Source organism: Nilaparvata lugens, chromosome 6, assembly GCF_014356525.2.
Source record: "Nilaparvata lugens isolate BPH chromosome 6, ASM1435652v1, whole genome shotgun sequence".
In the NCBI taxonomy this organism is placed as follows: Eukaryota; Metazoa; Arthropoda; class Insecta; order Hemiptera; family Delphacidae; genus Nilaparvata; species Nilaparvata lugens.
Window position 1 is genome coordinate 26,341,276 of NC_052509.1, and position 14,666 is coordinate 26,355,941.

The following is a 14,666-nucleotide window of genomic DNA, read 5'->3' on the forward strand; positions in this document are numbered from 1 at the left end:
ATATATTGTTCTCAAAAAATAATAAATCAGACTGGAAATATTGTGATGGATATTAATGAAATTTTAGGTAATTTGAATTATACATATAGAGTTCAACAAAGATCAAAAAGTAGGACATCACTCGTATTTAATTTTGGAGGTTACACTGACCTGAATATTTCCTTCGCCAGCGTAAAAAACGGAAAAGTAAATATTCCAAGGGCATTGCTACCGTAGTAAATAGGAAATGTATGAGCATTGATTACTTCAATAGTCTAACTACTATATTTTCACAAACAAAGCAAATTGATGCGTCGGTGAAATTCGACGAGACATTGAAAATACTCAATTTGTTTTTATTGACAGATAATAGTAACTTGCTTTCCAATCTAGAAATATTACTATCTATGATCGATGAATGGGCTTCAGATAAACAAGCTCTGACAGTTGGAATTGATTTTTTTGGAACCATGGCTGATGTATCTTGTATTGATCTCTTAAGTACTGTCTTGGCAACAAAACATATTAAATATGTGTTTTACTACAAGGGTATAAATAATCTTACATTTTTAAATATTCCAGAAGAGAAAAACAATGAGAAACCATGTCCAACGGGATACTTACCTGAAAAACCACCCAAACATGAATTTATAAATAGTATGCTGGAGCTCAGAAATCTTCTGAGTCAACATGATCAGATAAATTCTATTATTTACTATGAAATTCTGACTAACATTACAAAAAAAACTTATTGAGCTCTTATTCGTACCTAATAGAGATAAAGCGTAAAGAGATGAATATTTATGATAATAATCTAAGAACATTTCTATGGCCAACTAGGAAAAGTTATAGAATGGGCTTCTGCTTGGATAACGAAGGAACCTACGTGGAATTCAACGAGAGTAATAAAAGATTCTTAACAAAAGAAAAATACATTCTTGTTAGTAGAGATACACAACTCATGTTAAACGGTGAGCTGTATCAGAAAATATCATCAATTGACATTTCTGCTTCAAGTCTTCCTAATATTACGTGGATAGATGGTGTGCCAGGGTGTGGAAAGACGTTTGAAATACTGAACCAGCATAAACCAGGAATAGATTTAGTTCTCAGTCAAACAAGAGCAGGAATCAAAGACATCAGAGAGGCTGTCATTCATAAGTACGGTAAGGATTACTGTAGAAAGATAATAAGATCAGATTACAGAACCGTTTCATCTTTCATTATAAATGGAGTGGGCAAGAAATATCATCGTGTCTTTATAGATGAGGCTGTACTGATGCATGCTGGCTACATTGGTTTCATTGCGAAATTATCAGGATGCTCCGAAGTTTTCCTACTTGGTGATTCTAAACAGATTCCTTACATCGAAAGGAGTGGACTGAAAGTTAGATGGTCTCATCCTTCAGTTTTTTGTGAGCCCACACGGAAAGTGACTTTAACTAGAAGATGTCCGATCGATGTATGCTGCGCACTATCCAAATTCTATGGTAAAATTGAAACAACTAGTGGAACTCTTCGCTCAATTAGGAAGACCATCTTAACGGCGGTCTTCCACAGCTTGATCCAGAAACACTTGTATTAACATACACGCAGAATGAGAAAAAAATTATTCAAGAGTTACTAGGTGACAGGATTGATAAAACAATAAAAATTCACACGATACACGAAGCACAAGGTCTTACTTATAGAAATGTTATTCTAGTGAGGACAAATTCAAAGGATCTAGAGATCTATAACAGTGAAAGTCATGTGATTGTAGCACTCAGTAGGCACACTCATAGTTTCAACTATCTAACAACAGCGGAGAATGATCTCATATCATTGCTTATAAAAACACATTAAGCTTTGATGATAAATATATAATGAGATGGCAGAGGAAAATAGAGGAGAACAAGCATGGAGGGGTGCGTATGAATAAGCATGATGATGAGTAATAATAACGTGCTGGATGTGGCAAATGAACTTGATTCCGTGGATGAGATAGAGGACAGTGTGATTGAGGATAAACAACAACTCCACGTTGCTCTTCAACACTCTAATATAACTGTATTTTCTCTCAATATCAGAAGTATTAGGAAGAACTTCGATGACCTGATGATTCAACTACAGGATATGTCCCATGATTTCGATATAATAATACTAACAGAATGCTGGATCAAAAGAGATTATACACAGAAGCAACTGAAGGACTACAATATTTTTCACTCTTTGAATAATCGTACTCAAAATGATGGAGTAATTGTATATGCAAAGGAAAATCTCAATGTACAATCGGTAGAACTAAATATCAGACAGGCCAACGTTCTTCATCTACGACTTCAAACATCAAAGGAGAGATATAATATATTAGCAGTGTACAGATCACCTTCCTACGCCAGCATAACAGAGTTTTTAGAGGACTTTGAAACAGTGCTTGGTAGACTGAGAGGTCAACTTATTATTTGCGCAGGAGACTTCAACATTAATACGCTACAGCCACATCAGCATTATCAACTTGATGATTATTACGACTTATTGAGTGAACACGGTTTGAAGAACTGCATTAAAAAGGCTACCAGAGTAACAGCGGGAACGTCTTCTTGTTTGGATCATATGTTGACCAACTGTAAAAGTAAAATCCATCCAATCGTGTATCACTCGAGTATCACAGACCACTTCATTACAATTCTTGGACTGGAAGAACATCAGTTAGACAGAACAAATGGGGATGAACAGAGCTCAACTAACTGTCAACTCTCATCTAACTGTAAATCTGTCAACTTGAACGGCTTGAGGAGAGGACTGCGAGTGGAACAATGGACGGAGGTTTTTGAGTCAAATAACACAGACTCAGCTTACGAAAAGTTCCTAGAAATTCTACAAAAACATATGGAGAGCAATACACATCATTACAGACAAAAGAAGAGGATCAAGAGCATAAAACCATGGATAACACGAGGACTTATCTCAGCTATAAGAACAAGGGATTCTCTAAATAGAAGAAGGAAACTGGACCCAGAGAACGGAGAACTCGCTAACTACTACCGAAGATACAGAAATACACTGACGTCACTCATCCAAACTACAAAAGAAAATTATTTCAAGATGCAACTAAATGAAGCAAACAATGATGTAAGAAGACATGGAAAATAATCAAGGATGCTACAGATTCAGATCAGAAAAAGGATATACAACTGAATGCTTTGAAAATTAATGGTGACATAGTCACACTGAAAGATAATCCTAGAGAACTATTGAGTCATGTAAATAATTTCTTTGTTAATATTGGAGAGAGTATGGCTAACAAAATATCTGAGAGTCTGAATAAAAATATTAACGAAATTATAGCAGATAATGTACCAGAATTGCATGTACAGAGTAATATGTTTCTTTTCCCCATAGATGAAAAGGAAATAATAAACACAATTGATTCTTTACACATCAATAGTGCACCAGGCCTAGATGGATTAGATAACAGGACCTTGAAAGGAATAAAAGATTTAATTTCTAAGCCTTTAACTCATATTTTTAATCTGAGCTTGTTATATGGTACTTTTCCAAGAGCAATGAAGCAAATCTGTGTCAGACCTATACATAAAGCAGGCGATAAACTAATTATTAGTAATTATAGACCTATTTCACTGATTAGCAATGTATCAAAAATTTTAGAAAAACTAGTTAAATCAAGATTAATAAGCTTTTTAGAAATTAATAATATTCTTTCTCCTAACCAATTTGGCTTCCGCAAAGGTATAAGTACAGAATTAGCTGTACTAGAATTATCAAAATTTGTAACTAGCAATTTAGAGGAAAAGAATAAATGTCTAGCAGTATTTTTAGATTTAGCAAAGGCCTTCGACTCTGTTTCCATGACTTATTAATAAAAAAGCTTGAGGCAATAGGTATAAGAGGAGTGCCACTTGAATGGTTCAGATCCTACCTCAGCAATCGACAGCAAAAAACAAAGGTTGAGAACCATATGAGTGCAGAGGGTTCCATGAAGTTTGGAATACCTCAAGGAACAGTTTTAGGACCAATTTTGTATTCGATCTTTGCAAATGAGTTGTGCTCCATTCAAATTCAAGGTAGAGTTATAGCCTTTGCTGACGATACAGCACTCCTTTTTCAAGGAAAAAACTGGGAAGAAGTGTTCCAAACAGCAGAGATAGAACAAAAATCACTAGTTGGTTAAGAAATAACTTATTGTCATTGAATTCAGAAAAAACAAAATTTTTAGCTTTTTCTTTAACAAATAGCACAAAACCACACATGACAACAATGAAGCTCCATAATTGTGATAGAAATTGTAACAATAATTGTAATTGCCCACTAATAGAACGCTCTGACAATATAAAGTATTTAGGAATAATAGTAGATGATTCATTGAAATGGAACAAACACATAACATATACAACTGCCAAAATAAGGAAGCTTATATACAAATTCTATCAATTAAGGCGTATCATAGACAAAGAAATGTTACTGTGTGGTACTACATTCCCATTCAGATTTATTCGAATCGGATCATTGATATTTTTGTTTGTGAAGTTTATATGAATGGACTTCATCTCATTCAATCGAATTCTCCATCTTTTGGTCCAGTCACTGAATTTGTTACTAGCATTCTGTAGTTTTGTGGTTGCTTCTTATACTGTTTCCCCTTCTGCCAGTATCGCAGTATCATCAGCAAACGTAGCAATTGCCACTGCATCCAATTCAGGAAGATCGCTTGTGTACAGCACATGAAGAACTAGTCCAAGAACACTGCCTTGTGGAACTCCAGCCCTTATTTCCTTCAATTCAGAGACGTCGTCACCTTGTTTTACTCTGAGATTGTTCAGATTGTTGGTGATGTATGATTTAAAAAGTTTTACAAGTTGAGTGGGAAGAATTTTATGAAGCTTATTAATCAGTCTTTCATGCCACACTTTGTCAAATGCCTGTGCCACATCAGGGAAGATTGCTGAGCATATAGAATTTTTCTCTAATGAATTCTCTATCACATTGGTGATTCTATGTACTTGGTCCAGGGTTGAGTGCTTCTGCCTGGAACCAAATTGATGGGCTGGTATCAGATTCCTGCTACTTATGATGGGAGTCAATCTCTTTATTAGCAATTTCTCAAAAAGCTTTGAAATTACAGGCAGGAGATATCGGGCGGTACGATTTTTCTTCTTGGGGACATTTCCTAGGCTTTTGTAACATAATGACTTCTGCCACCTTCCAAGTTGTAGGGAAATGCTGTAATCGGAGTGATGCATTGAATAAATATGTCAGCATGGCAATACCTTTCCTTGGAAGTTTCTTCAAGATTTCACCTGTAATCACATCAAATCCTGGTACTTTTTTGGTATTCAGATTATATTTTATTTCTTTTTGAACCTCATTTATAGAAACTAGATCAGTCTGTATCATCTATTATATCTTATTCAGGATCAATTTCAGATTGAATGTTGTTTGGCTGAAAGATTTCTTCCAGATGATTAGCAAATATATCTGCATTTTCTCTGTTGTTTCTTGCCCAAGTACCATCTGGTTTTCTAATTGGAGGGGATTGTAATAAGCTGTCACATTTTGAAGGTAGTTATTAATGGATTCCTCAGTTGGTTTCCTTATCTCTCTTCTCAATTGTTGTGTTTTGTTATTCAATATATTTTTGTCAGCAGGATCACGAGTTTGTTGCCATCTTCTTCTTGCCCTTCGTTTTTCTAAAACAAGTTGTCGAATGTCCAGGGGGTAATTGCATCCTTTTGTTTTCCTTGTGTATTGTCTGGTGTTTTTCCAGGCTGATTTCTGGATTTGCACATGAAATTTTATTCTGCTTCATCTAGCTGCTCAGGTGTTCTAAGTGGAATATTCAAGTTGATTTCATCCTTCAAATCCACTTTAAAAGCTTCCCAGTCTGTTGTCCTGTTCACTAACATTGGTCTGTCTTCTTTCTTTTTTATTCGTTCATTAAGTGTGAGAACTACAGTTGAATGATCCGAATCCAGGTCAAAGCTCTCCTCAATGTTAATAAAATTACTGGATATTCTCTTTGTTATGAAGAAATCTAGAAGATCTGGATTTTTATTCAAATCTTTTGGCCAATAAGTAGGTGTCCCTGTTGAATGGAATTCGCAGCCCAGCTCCTGGATAGCCTCTCTGAGTTCTTTTCCTTTAGTAGTTGTGAGTCTTGAACCCCAATCCTTATGCTTGGCATTAAAATCTCCACCCACTATGAATCTATCTCCAAGCTGAAGAAGAATATTTGCATAATCATTTTTCTTTAAATTGTAACGTGGTGGAAAATATGCAGCTCCAACAAGTGTTTTCTGGTTGCTTTTCCAACTACAGTTAGCTGTATTTCATCTCTTTGAATACTGAAGTCTTCATAGTGTTTAATACTCTCCACTATTACAGCACTTCCACCTCTTGCTTGATTTTGAGGATGAATAGTTTCGTAAACATTCATCCATTGATTTTGAAGTGAGTCTGCTTAGTTGAATGGGTTTCAGAGATGAGGCAAACATCTATATTCCGTGTCTTTAGAAATATTTCTATTTCTTGTTTTCTATTATTATTGATATTATTTATTCCATTGGCATTTCAGGAAGCAATCCTAATATCTTGTTGGCTTGCAATACTCATTTTCTAGTTTTCTTCTCGATACTCTTACTCTTCCCTTCCAAGCTGTCAAGTCGTCCAGAAAGAATATTCAAACTGTTTAAAATATCCTGCAAAACATTATCAACTGGTTGTTGGTGTTGTTTTGGTTGTCTCTCCTGTTGTAGGCTTGGAGTGGGTTTCGTTACTTGGGAATAGGATATTTCTCCAGTGTACTTTTTTGAAGTGAAGTTTCTCTGTTGGGTTGTATGTGGTACTCCGCTACTTCTTTTAACTATGTTGTATTTTTCAGTTCTTCTTCTCTGAAGTTCTTTAGCGATGAGACAGCCTCTGTATTTAGCTGGGTGAGCCTCAGCACAATTGAAACATTTGGCTGGGGTTTCTTTAGCCTTAGTACATGAAATAGTCCAGCACACTACACACACAGGTTCATGTTGACAGTATGCCTGAGTATGACCAAACTGCTGACAACGTTTACACTGCGGAATCATTTTATCGCTTCTAATTGATTAAATATTCACTTTCGTATAAAAAATATGTTTAATTTCATATATTTTTTGTATTTTTTTATTCTTGAATGTTAGCATGGATATTGGAAGTCTGGTAATGTGTTCTTTTCCATCCTTCTTAACTTTTTTCATTTTGTTGACAGCACTGATTATTTGAAAGCCTCTGCTTAGAAGATCGTTCTTTAAATTCTCTGAATCGCATGATGGATGAAGCTCTTTAGCCATGACACGAATTGGACGGTTTGTTTGTTTTCGTACGTGTGCCATTCATATTTAGCTTCATTCAACATCTTAGTTAAATCTCTGTATTCTTGTTCAGTTTCAACATTCAATTTTAGCTGGTTGTTGTTCATCATGTAAGCACTGAAATTAAGATTTTTCGATTTCAATGCCTCTTTAATTTTAGAATACTCTTGAACATTGCTTAATATGACTGGTGGTGGCTTGTTTTTCTTTTCTTTCAGTTTCATACTTGTAGACTCAGTGGCAGGCCTTATTGTTTCTGGTGAGTCACGGATTTTCCTCTTCTTTTGTTTAGGGAGAATCCATGCAGTCTCTGATGCCACCATTTTCTCTTCTTCCTCCCAGTTCGGTGGTGAATAACTTTTATTGTTATTTCTAGAAGATGCTGGTTGCATTGTCCTTAAGCTGATGATTGGAGCTTCCGTGTCGTTGAAGATGCTGATGAAAACATCTCTTCCAGCTGATGGATCTCCAACCGTGCTTTCTCCAACTCCTTTTCCAGCTTATTTATTTTTCTTCTCTCTTCTCTTTGTTGGCAAGTGACTTCTTCCCATGCGTTGCATAAAAACTGCTCCATTACAGTTTACAGTTGGTTCGTTTTTAGAAACAATTCCGGGGAACTGTTGACGTTGACAGTCATTGACGCTGGTTCAACGCTCTTAGACGGTGTAAGTTGACTCATAGTTGTGTCGTCATTTGTTTCCTCCTCCTCCTCTTCGAATTCTGGCAATAGGAAGGTCGGCAATCTTTTGGGAGTCGACATTCCTCACAAATAATTCTGCACTAGACTGTTTTTTCAGTGCAGGGCACTGAACTCGTGCATAACAATTAAACCACTGAACTCAGCACTTTAACTAATGCATACACTATTTCAACTACTCTCACTAAAAAAAACTACGTCTGCTCGCTACGACTGCTCGATCGATACTATATTATTTTATGTTTGAAATATAATTGATCATCCATTAACGAAAATATCAACTAATATGCGTATTATATAAAAAATCCCGGGATGACTAAAATCATAGCTATCTACTATAGATACATTACATTACTTCATAGTTGAGCTATTTTTATTTTTGTTTAATACTATAGAAGTATTGCATACTTATCATTTGCAATACTATTTGTAAGCAATCTATGGACGGTGGGAGAAGCCTTCACCAAATATGTAAGCAATATTTGCCTACACCCAATATGTAAGGGAAAAAGAACTATGAATACAAAAAAATGAACAGAATAACTGGAACTTTAATGAGTCTTTAACAAATTTACATTTGAACAAAACAAGATTAATTTGATTATAAAAAAATATTTTTTATGAATTAATGGGGAAACACTCGCTTGCTGCTAATGAGGATTCAATGTTTGTGGTTATGAAAAATTTAAGAACAATGATTCAGTAGTCACCTACCTTTTTGAAATAGCTTCCCACTTTGGCATCCACTGGTATTTCGCGGCGTTAATTATTAATTAAAAATCAAAATAACTGATCTAATGAAATGGGTTCTGATCCCGTCCTATTCAATAATACAATTCTCTTTAAACTGCCCGAACTGCGACAGGAAAACTGTATTATAAAACAAGAGCAAAATCTATCCCCTTCACCAGAACAGCCGGACTTTACTCACAGTCCTCACGAACGAGCTCACACACTCCAAAAGAAAAATTTTGGGTATTAAATATAACTCAGTCAATGCCAAACATGAAAGCCATTTCAAGTACATATTTTTATCTGTCGCACAAGCGGCACGTTTGTTATTAAAAACAAAAGAGAAGCTACATTAATTTTGACAACAATGAAATAAACAATCTTTCTGTCGATGACAAAAATTGTTCAAAGACAAAAACACTGTTCATTAAACTTTTCTAAATTAAAACTCTAAAATCCTGATCAATATGAGATAAATATATGATTCATATATATATATATATGTCCCATATGACCAGGTGACATATTACAATAACACACCTCTATCTTTAATCGTTTAATGTGTAATGTGTGGCCCCTTCGGCTGAGTAAAATAAGCGCTAATATAGATTATTATCCTTTGGGGTGTATTTGGGATCATTCCTTACCGGCAATCGGGAATCAGGTGGTGCAAGGCTCGATTCCCGCTTTTCATTTTATATTGGGAAATTTGATTCCAACAAATGAAGCTGTCCTCCAAGATTCACTCCACTGCATTATTATTAATTGATTTAGCTTTCTTGGTTTCTTTGTTAGCCTCTCAACAACTTTGTCAATTGGAATTTATCACCAACCTACTTGCAGGTCACTCGGACCAAGCGAATGCGGTTCAAGCTCAGCAGAAGAAAACAAATGGTCGCCGGCGGGAGCCGAGAAGGCACACTTTGCAGAATGGAATCGATTACAATATGGTGAGCTGATCAAATTAGCATTCAACAAATTATCTTTTTCGTTAGGGCTAATCTTGAATAGAAATAAAAAATAAAAATCCAAGTACCCTTTATCTAAATTTTTTATTTACGACATGTACGAAAGGGTACTTAGATTTTTATTTTCTCTTTCTAGCATTTAACTATATTTTACAAATTTTTCATCTTTCTATTATATTGGTTCATTCAACCTACTACAATAACTTCAATTTTGGTGTGAAATATTGAGTAAAGTTGTGCTGTCAAACAGTTTGGTGTTTCAAAACGTGGAATGTAGTGTTCTAGATTGATGACTACAAAACAGAATGACATCTGGTTATTATCGCATTTTATAGTTTGATTTATACTGCTTTAGAACCGACCTACAGCGGACTATCACTTGTGCCAAGCCAGTCTAAATTCTAAAGCAGTTCAAAACGAAGTATAGGTCAAACTTGCTTTTCAAATGTTTTTCCAAATTCGAGTTGAATAATATTTCTGAGTAGGCTACTCAAATTTATTTCTATGCTAAATCTATGTAAGCGAAATGGCACTGATTCACTCACTCACTCACTGACTCATTCATTCATAATCAACAGAACTAAAAATTTAATGGACCAAATACGTTCAAATTTGGCATGTATGTTCAGTTGGCCATTTTAGAGGCGCACTAAGGACGAGTTTGAAAAATTTCCAAAGATACGCCCAAAATCTGCGTTCTCTCAGAATGTTCAAGAACTAATTGGCAAAAAATGTTCAAATTTGTTACACAGACTCGGCTTGGATATAAAAATGTTGTATTAGAAGTTACGTTCAGCCAAAAGTTCAGAGGCCCAAGTTCCGCCCAAGATCGGCGGTTTTCGGGTTTTGAGCATTTTTGCTGCGTTTTCTAGGCCTCTTCAAGAACTAATTGACAAATCATGTTCAGATTTGGTACAGAAGTTCAGCAAGGGTCTAGAAATTCTGTCTTGAGATGACTTCAGAATTACGCTAAAGATACGCCCAAGATGGGTGGTTTACTGCATTTTTCTTGCGTTCCCTAGCGTTTTTTCTGCGTTTTCTCACATTTCGCATGAACTAATTTGAGAGAAAATGTTAATATTTGGTACACATGTTCAGCTGAGGTATAAAAATGTTGTATTAGGAGGCTCTTGGAATAACGCTCAGGCTCCGCGGTTTTTGAGCGTTTCCTGCGTTTTCTACGCCTTCTCAAGAACTAATTGACAGATAATGTTCAGATTTGGTACAGAAGTTCAGCAAGGGTCTAGAAATGTTGTTTTGAGAGGACTTCAGAATTACGCTAAAGATACGCCCAAGATGGGCGGGTTTACTGCGTTTCCCTTGCGTACCCTAACGTTTTTTCTGCGTTTTCTCACATTCTTCAAGAATCAATTGGGAGAAAATGTTCAAACTTGGTACAGAAGCTCAGCTAGGGTCTAGAATTTTGTACTGAGAGAACTTTAAAATTACGCCAAAAATACGCCCAATATAGGCGCTTTTACAGCGTTTTCCAAGCGTTCCCTAGCGTTTTTTTAGAAGTTTTATTCTATCAAGTTTTTCATTGAGTTTTCAAATTAATTGAATGAGATTATGAGGAAACAATTTTGTATAGCTTCCAATTAACAGATGTAAAGGGTTAAATTTGTAATACTGTAGTTATTTCACTGTTTAAATGGTGTGTTTTTTTTCTATTCAAAGTTGAAACGTATGAAACAAATTGAACAAGAGAAAGAGATTCTTCAGTTGGGCCTGCAAGCAGTAGACCGAGCTCGTGACTGGTATCTCAAGCAGATGGCTGCAGTTCACGATAAAATGAAGTACCTTGGACGCATGGGCTCTCACACGGTAAAACAATAATTTTCATTTCAACTAAATTAATTTCCATTCATATTATTTAAAAACAGTATATAATCCTTATTTCTCCTTGTTATCTTATTGCTCGAGATTGTAAATAATTGAACGAGCGTTAGCGAGTTCTCACTTTTCACTCACTGAAGGCTAAAGTCGTTGTCCGTTGTATGCTCTACAATAACTTTAGAGAGAATTGATCAATTACCTTCAAATTATGAACAAGTATTCTTCGAAACTTTTTACATGTCAAATTCGTTGAAATATTGTCGATTCTATTTTTCGACTCGATATTTTTGTGATTTTGTGTCAGTTTTTGAGTTTATCTAAGCTTTGAAGATATGATGTGCTTACACATATGGATAGAAGAAGAACATGCAATATTGTGATTCACTTCAAGCTGATTGAATGGGAAGCATTGATCATATTAAATATCATAAATTTTATAACTGATGTTTAGTTTGTTGAGAAGCAGTTGAGTAAGGCGCAGTTACTCTAGATCGATCCTAACAATTTTTCACTTACAACTTTACAATTCTATTTAAAATTATGATTCATTACAATCATTTCTTCAACTAGTGTTTTGTGTGTTGAGTAGAAAAGAGTTAAAAAGGCGCAGTTATTCTTAGTTTTCAATCGATCCAATCCATTTTTTACCTGTAATAACTTTATAAGTGTAATTCAATACTAATCCACAATCTTGACTATTTGCTTTTTACAACTCATTGTTCACGAGCAGTGGAGCAAGATACTTGAATAAATTACTTCACTATAGTGAGGTCCACGTTAGAATGGCACAATTCGATTACAAATGGTGTTGCTATCCTTGTCTACCATTCAACAATGCAGATATCACTATCCTTTTCTAGCTACGCAAGATATCCAGATCGGGTTTCAACAATGTGGAAGTATAATTAATTAGCAAATTATTTAGTCTCCATTATGGAAATGTATAAATTTATCGTTGGAAAATATATTTTCTTGACGAATAAAATATGATCGATTATTTTTATCAAGAATGAACAGTTAATATTACCAGATATACCAGAATCAACTTCCATAGGAGGCAGTGGCAAAGCAGATTCTCGGCAACGCTGTTCTCCTATCTTTCTCCACTGCCATTATAACGTTGACACACTGTAGTGTAGTAAAGTAATTGAATTCTACTTTAGAAGGCAGTGGCGAGGCAACACTATTTTCCTATTTCTTTCCACTGCCATTCTATTGTGGACTTATTGCCTAGTGTAATTGAATTCTACTTTACAACTAATAATAATAAACTCATGTGACGTGGCTGGCTAAGGTTTGTTATCACAGTTTTCAGGTCTAATTAATTTCAGATACTGTTGTTGGTAAGATGTAGTGATATTTATAAATCAACTAGCTGGCCCGGCGAACTTCGTACCGCCAAAAAGTCAATGCATTTCATGTCACATTTGACTCTATTTGGTGAATCATGAAATTTATCTGACAATCAATTCACATCTCAATACGGACTTCCTATGTGCTTAGTCCAGTCATGCAGCATTTATTATTCCGAAAACATATTCTTCTCAATAAATTGGTAGTTTGTTCTATCAGTAGAGTGTTAAATTGAAAAAAAATACATAGGTTAAATTCAGTGTTTCAAAGATGAATTTAATGCGTTCATAGTTGATTGTCGATAGATGGTCCAGGAAATATGCGATATACGATGAATCACACAGAATTCCATATTCTTTTCATATTTTAGGATTAATATCAGCGAAGCCAAATTCCAAAAAATAGTAAATTATTCTGTCATTCTTCAGTAATTAATGATGCAATATGAACAACTCTCTTTCATGAGGTGAATCCTTTTTTCCAACATTTTCCAGTTTCTCAATGATAGGGAGTGATTTGTATAGGTCTTCTAAGGAACCATTAACTACAGCTGGTACCAATCAACTATACTTCCAAACTACCGTATTAAGCACGGGTGACCTGTTTATTACAGCTGGTAACTTTATATGCTAAATTATATTATCACAACATGATCTTGAATGAAGATCATCTTTCCGTTCTAAGGTAGCCGCTTGGCCGGTAAGTACGAAAACATAGGTCTCTAGAAAGGATTAATAAATAATAATAATTTTTTTTCTAACTTACCACTATAGCATTGAGTTAACACAGACTTAGCAAATAGCTGGAGATAGCGAATAGCTCGACTTAGCCAGCTAACTCCAACATTGTGAATACCCCTATAGATGAAACACTGGAATGTTGTCTAGAAATATCACAATAAGTGTTGAAACATGTATATAATTTTTCAATAAATTCGTGATATTTCTAGACAACATCCCAGTGTTCCATTATTGTAATAAATTAGTGAATTAATTGAAACAAGTAATGTTTTGCTTGTTTAGGAGCAGTTGAGCGAGGCGCAACAGGAGAGGGTGGAGCTGCAGCGAGCTCGCGTGCTGGAGGTGAACAGACACTTGGCCACCCTCACCGACGGAGTGCCTCTACACATGAACCTCGCCCTCAGCGCCCCGCCGCCACACCTCATCACCCGGCTCAACCAGCAGAACCACTTTCTCAACGAGGTCACTCACTTGCTACAACATTCAATAATAACAACTCAACACTATTCTCACTTGATACAACATTCACTAATATTGCTAAACGTAGTCTTCTCGGCACTCATAGCTAGAGTGGCAGAACCCCACCAAAAATACCTTCATATCCTTATCCTTTTTATCTCACATCCTTACCGTCTCATCCAGCCTTACAATCCTTCCACTTGAACTTGATAATATTAATGATGAATTTTTATCCATTCTAAGAATCATTTCCTCATTCCTTTCATACTTTCCACTTCCCTCTCACTTCTGTCCATTCAAATCATCCTACCATTTCATCCGATATGATTCAAGTTGCATATCAGCTCGTCACTTAATTTATTCAGTAGATGATAATAATAATAATATTATTTATAATAATTTGTTTTATTGTAGCCGATTTATTGTTCGCATGGAAGTGTTATTTACTTGTTTATTATGATTACGTGTTTGCCATAGGTCTTATTAGACCTGACGATGTAGAATTTATAATAATAATTATAAAATATTTTATATTTAGATTAATCTCATTTTACATAAT

The 14,666-nt window shown here is 35.2% G+C and overlaps 1 protein-coding gene across 3 annotated transcripts in view; it reads left to right on the plus strand.

The window, feature by feature from the left end:
- The window catches only part of LOC111055890 (suppressor APC domain-containing protein 2), a 42,107-nt gene that overhangs the window by 25,667 nt on the left and 1,774 nt on the right, over positions 1–14,666 (plus strand). For all 3 annotated transcript variants that reach the window (XM_039430559.1, XM_039430561.1, XM_039430560.1), the window contains exons 5-7: positions 9,595–9,701; positions 11,397–11,543; positions 13,931–14,110. In XM_039430559.1, the coding sequence (XP_039286493.1) occupies positions 9,595–9,701; positions 11,397–11,543; positions 13,931–14,110 (434 nt within the window). The remainder of the gene's footprint in view (positions 1–9,594; positions 9,702–11,396; positions 11,544–13,930; positions 14,111–14,666) is intronic.